This window comes from Cynara cardunculus (assembly GCF_001531365.2).
Source record: "Cynara cardunculus var. scolymus isolate 2C chromosome LG 14, CcrdV1, whole genome shotgun sequence".
Classification (NCBI taxonomy): Eukaryota; Viridiplantae; Streptophyta; class Magnoliopsida; order Asterales; family Asteraceae; genus Cynara; species Cynara cardunculus.
The window spans coordinates 560,965-567,430 of NC_037541.1; the positions used below are offsets into that span (position 1 = coordinate 560,965).

Below are 6,466 nucleotides of genomic sequence, written 5' to 3' on the forward strand. Positions count from 1 at the left end.
CTAATTTAATAATTATGGTAACATCTCTTTTATTTTATTTTTAAATTACAAGAATTATATCTGATAAATTATATTTTTACAGTTATTAATTAAAGGCAGGGTTTGTGTCACGATGTTGAAATTAAGAAATCAGTATTGATGTTATGACTTTGTATCCGTGAGATCATCATGTTTTCGTGAAACCCATGAAAAAACTTTTTTACACTTGAAACTTCATAGCAAAACGCTGTGAATGTAACATTCACAGTGTTTTGCCTTGAATGTTCGGTTTTTTTTATATATATTCACAACGTTTTTCTGTAAAGTTTCAAATGTAAAAAAATGATCTCACGAAAACAGGTCAGTCTCACGTAAACCCAACCATTGATGCTATATTATTAAACATTTAGGTTTTACATCTTATTTTTTTTTCTAGAATACAAATGTTAAAAACATTATGTATAAATTCCATATGAACGGATCAAGTTTTGCAAATCCACATATTATCTCAATTAAAAAAAATCTAATTTATGTTAAATATAACTAAATTATAAGTTAAATAGATTATATAAGAAAAACGGTTATTTTTATTCCTTTTAATTTGATACCTATATACTATATTATAAAATATTTGATAAAAACTCGTAAAACCCATTTTTTATGCATGAACTACTATTTATTGATGCATAATACTTAAAATTCAAGATTACAAGTAAATTGTGTGTAAGTACAACTTATTAAACCTTCATGTTTGTATTCGTGTAACTAATTGCAGATAAATATAATCAAATAGAGAATAAACATCTCATTTTAAATATAAAAAAATTAACATATAAATAGGATAATTATTGTGTTCTAACAAAATACTTAATTACTATCTTTATAAAAAAATTATATTATTAAACATAAATTAAATTATAATAAAAAATGAATTAAATAAATTACATAAAAAAACAAAAAAAAAAATTAAATAGCTAGTTTGATGCTAATATCAACATATTTTTTTTCTTCAAATTTTTATGATATCTTAATATTTATATTTTATTCATAAATAAAAACATTATCGTTTTCTCAAACCGTATTATAATATTTACTGAGACAAAAAAAAACACTAAAATCGAAATATATCTCGTTGCATCGCGAGTACTCTTTTAACACATACACACACACACACACACACACCCACACACACACACATATATATATATATATTCAAAAAATTTAATTCAGTTTTCAAAATTTCAGTCATAAGTATATTCACATATAAGTTTATTCATACAATATTTGTACTATATTATACAACATTTACAACTTATTAATACATTTGAATTTTATAAAACGAACTTATAACCAACCAGTAAACATGTTAAATAATAACCAAAGGGCCTTTGGCTTAACGGTATATGAGTCATTGGCTTTTTAGAGGTCAAGGGTTCAAACCTCACCAAAGGTGAGGAGGGTGTGTGAGTTTATTTGTTCTATTTGCCGTATATAAATATTATGTACTTCAAAACCATACAGATTCATAAAATAAAATTAAGAAAAACAAAATAGAAATTACACTGTGCAAGTACACTTGTAGTCATCTAGCGCATTTCCAATGGATAACACCAAATGCCACACCGATCCATAAAAACTGATGTAAAATTTAGTGCAAACAATAAATTTTCTCCAATAGGTAAAACACTATAGAAGCAACCTTTCTTAGCGCACTTTTCAAGCACTTAGCTTCTACGGGAACTGGGTCGATCTGTTCTATGTTGAAGCATCCGAAGCGCCATCGCTTTTGCCCGGTAAACTGATCCTAGCAGAATGAATCTTCTGAGCTTTTTAAGACAATTCTTACTCACTCTTAGGGGACGTTTACTAAACGCTTATCCCGTAAGTGCTTACTCAGTAATTTTCCTTACCGGATGAACATAACAATGGTCAAAAATCTTACCTGGTAAGAGCAATGATAATGAGGAGTCTTACACGGTAAGTGATGGTGACGACTCTTACCTGGGTAAACGCTTACCGAGTAAATTGTTGCATACGATACCATTTTGATGTACTATAATCTTATTCGGTAAAATAAATTACATTGTTGACTTCTAATGGTAAGCGTTTACCGGGTAAGCATTTTGGTAAACGACCCCTTAGTGTCCTTCGTTCCCGAAAGGGGGTGAAAATCAGGTAGTCTGATTAGATATGTCACTGAAAGAAAGTCGCCATCTTTGTTGTACTGTTTTCAAACAAATCCAATATTAGACCAAGCGTTGTCAGCTGGTACCAAATTTTACGCATGATATTTTAGTGATTGAGTTTCGAAAATTCATTCACAGGTGATTTCTCAATTTTCTTTATAATCATAATTTCATTCTTATTTGCTATTTTTATTCCACCTTATTATCAAACTCATGTTCATCAAGGTCGTTGTTTAACATGTTAAATATGAGATTTTGAACATGCTTCCAAAATTATTTTACATGTGTTTATAGTACTTTTATCAAGCATTAACCAGTTGAAACATTAATTAGTTACCATGTTGATGTGGCGAGTGATGTGATGAAATTGGGTTAAACAACAAATAATACTGAGTTGGATACCACATCACTCGTTACGTCAGCATGATAATCGGTTAATGCTTTAACTAGTTATCCGAGTAACTAAATGTTTAAAACTTTACATCTTATGTACGAAAATGAAACATCTGAAAGTACGTTACCCAAAATAGAAATCAAGTTAAAGTACGTTACTTTTTCATACAATTTGACCTATTGAAAATCACTTGGGTTGTGGCACATTGATTTAAGCTTATAGATGTAAGCATTGTTTATTAAACATAAGTTAACTTATTTTTTAAGTACATATTTGGATGAACATAAAATATCTTATTGAAACGCTAGTTGGAGTAGTTGTGTACGAGTTTCTTTTGACGTTTTTTCCAATTATAACCTTGATTAATATTAATATTTATTTATTACTATTCACTGCATTATGAAAAATAGTAATTGACTAATTTTCAAGATGCCATGACATATTTTTCATCTAGCTTATCAGCTAATTTTTCCAAAACATGATTTATTCATTAACTAGCTTGTCATCTAACTAATCAATTAATCTGCCAAACATTACCGTAATAGAAAACTCATTTTCCCTAGGTTTGAATCTAAGTGTTGCTAAAACTTTTATGATCATGAATGTTTACATATAACGACTCCAGACCATTAACGATTGCCCGATATTTATCAGTGCTCTTAAACGATCATGAAATGAATCCTGATACCTACTATTAAAAAAACACAATTATTGCGATTTCAATAATTTGAAAATCAGATAATCATCTATACTATGTTATAAAGCATTTGACAAAAACTCTTAAAAACCATCTTTTATGCATGAAGTACTGCTTATTGATGCATATTACTTAAAATCCAATGTTACAAGTAAATTTTACATAAGTACAACTTATTAAGCTCCATAATGGAATTCATGTAACTAACTGTAGATATATAATCAAACAAGATAAATTCTCATTTTAGATATATCTAAAATATAGTTAGGATAATTATTGAGTTATAACAGAATACTTAGTTATTATCTTTATAAAATTATATTTTTAAACCAAAATGAAATTACCTTGTCATTAAACCTAAATTAAATTATAATAAAAGAATCGAATTAGAAAAATTACACAAAAAATGAGAATTTTTATATATTTTTTCATTTTTATGATATCTTCAAATTTATATTTTATTAAGAAAAACATTATTTTTTGCTCAAAACCACATAAATTCGTATTATAACATCGACAGACATTGATTCAAAAAATAAAATAAAACATTAAAATCAAAATATATCTCGCTATATTACGTAAGTACCATTTTTCAAAAATGCATTTTCTTTCCACAAACTTATAATATTAAGAATATAAAATTTTGTAAAAGTGATTACAAGTCATGGTGACCAAAGAGTCAAAGACGACTTGTTATTAAGTCATTTTGTTGCATTTGCAGGAGTCAATCGTCCATGGTTTTCTTAGAGAGAGAAAGTGAAGCACCTTTTGGAAGGACACTGAAAAAACGCGGCCAATAATTTCCGGTTCTATCGTATTGGCCGGTGATGCCAATCGTCGACGATAGACCTCCGTCCGACGGTGGTGGTGGCGGTGGCGGCGGCAGCAGCAGCAGCAAAGTTTGGGGGTTATTGAAGTTACCGTTTCGAAGCTCAGGTAACAGTACTCCACATACAACAACGTTATCTTCTTCCTACCAAATCGAAGGATCGAACGCTCAAAGGAAAAGCGAAAATCATAGTTCTAGTTCCAGTTCCAGTTCCAGTAGCTCGGTCTTATCGGTGGCTAGATCTCTGATTCCGACGCGACGTCGTCTTCGGCTTGATCCGCGCAATAAACTCTATTTTCCATGTATGAACACTCGCCTATGTTAATGCTCCGTTTTCTTCGGTTATTGTTGTTTTTATTTGGAAATTGATCATTACTGGTTTTGCGAGTATTAGTTGTTCTAAATATTAACCTATTTGTTTCCTTACTCATGAGATCTAGATGGTTTTCTCAAATAGATTGACATTTTTGTGTTTTTTCACATGATTTCTTTAGAAATTTGGTATTTGTCTGTTTGTGATTTGAATTCAGCTAAATAGAGCCACATTTGTTTATGCGGTGAGATTAATAGCTGTGTTTTCTTAGTAGTGTCTCATTAATTGCATTGAAGATTAATGTTTCGACATGATGTTATAAATCACGGCACTGTTTACTTCTTCAGTTATCATTTATTGCTGTTGTTCCTAAAACATGCATATGTTAAATTAGGAACTGATGGATTTAGTTTTATTTGATAAGATAAAATATATGTAGAAGTACTTAAGAGCTTTGATTTAAAAGTAGAATAATTTAGTTCAGTTATCTTGATTTAGTTCTAGTTCCATTATGATAGAGTTCCAACTTCTGTATCATGAAGTTTTTGGCTTTTTGCTAATTGGTGCTACAATATTTGAACTTCCATTTTATTTTTCTTTCTAAAGTTAGTGGTGCTTGCTTGTAATTGTTGGATCARAATAAGAAACAACACAGAAAAACAGGGCTGGAGATCAAAGGATATTCTTATTATTACTGCAGCAAAATTTTCTATTCAAGAAACACATATACACACATATGAAGTGACAGACAGTTAACCAACATATGGTTTATGAACCAACACAACTGTTGGTAAATAACCACCAAATAAAAACTGTCGCTAATAACCTATCAACTATGATAAACATGATAATTTATATATAATCACATGACTTAGCTTATAATTTTAACGCTCCTCCTTAAGCTAAGACATATGTAACACACATCTTGAAGTATTCCAGCTTCAAGCATCATTCATCATCRGTCTTGATTTTCCCATGGAGAGTATCATCCATGGGTACATTCATTACCTTGTTTCTTTTCACAAGGTCATCATCATTCTTGTAACATGCATCATCCACTGGAGTTTCAAGTTCCTCAATTACCATGAACATTGTATCCCCTTCTTCAGTTGCATTTTCATAGATGAAATTTGCATCTTCACTCTCATCCTCTTTTCGTTTCTTGCAGTATTTCATAGTGTGTCCATATTTGTGACAATAATAACATTGAGTTTCAGATAAAGATCTTGCATGTACTTTTCCTTTTGCTTTTGTAGAGGAAAGGAATGCTTGTTCAGAAGGAGCATCATCAAAATTTCTCATCCGAAGTTCATGGGACTTGAGTGTCCCCAACATATTTTCCAAAGAAAGTAATGCCAAATCTTTGATTCTACGATGGCAACCACAACATACTCGAATTTTCGAGTCAAACTTCTTAAAATCTTCTCTGCAATTCTTTTATCATCAATCCCTTCCCCATTAATCCTCATTTGATTAGTGAGGGTAATCACACGGTTATAAAAATCTTCAACGGACTCGGATTCCCTCATCCGAAGTCCATCGAATTCACAACGCAAACGTACCATTTTAACTTTGTCTTCTCCACGGTAGGTCTTGTACAACATATCCCATGCATCCTTTGATGTAAGAGACGTTGAGATCCTCTCAAATATGGCCTCATCTACTGCTTGATAAATGAAGAATAATGCTTTCCTATCTTTTTTCTTATTTTCCTTCAGTTCTGTGGTTTGTTGTGCAGTCAAACCCGTTTGGTTTGATGGTTCGTTTACACCATTCTCGACGATGTTCCACAGATCTTGAGATTCATACAGAACCTTCATCTGTATGCTCCAATGATGGTAATTTCTACCCTTCAACTTTGGAAGTTGGGGCTGTAATAGATTGTTGTTTTGAGAAGCCATCTACGATTTTCCCGTCAATTCTTTCGCACAGTTTCTGTCAATGAACCGTGGCTCTGATACCACTTTGTTGGATCAAAATAAGAAACAACACAGAAAAACAGGGCTGGAGATCAAAGGATATTCTTATTATTACTGCAGCAAAATTTTCTATTCAAGAAACACATATA

At 30.9% G+C, this 6,466-nt stretch overlaps 1 protein-coding gene across 1 annotated transcript in view; it reads left to right on the top strand.

Moving 5' to 3' along the window:
• Nucleotides 1-3,989: 3,989 nt before the first annotated feature.
• LOC112526589 (vesicle-associated protein 4-2) overlaps nucleotides 3,990-6,466 on the top strand; it is a 10,668-nt gene continuing 8,191 nt past the window's right edge. The window contains exon 1 of the mRNA XM_025136937.1: nucleotides 3,990-4,387. Within this exon, the coding sequence (XP_024992705.1) occupies nucleotides 4,084-4,387 (304 nt within the window). The 5' untranslated portion in view covers nucleotides 3,990-4,083. The remainder of the gene's footprint in view (nucleotides 4,388-6,466) is intronic.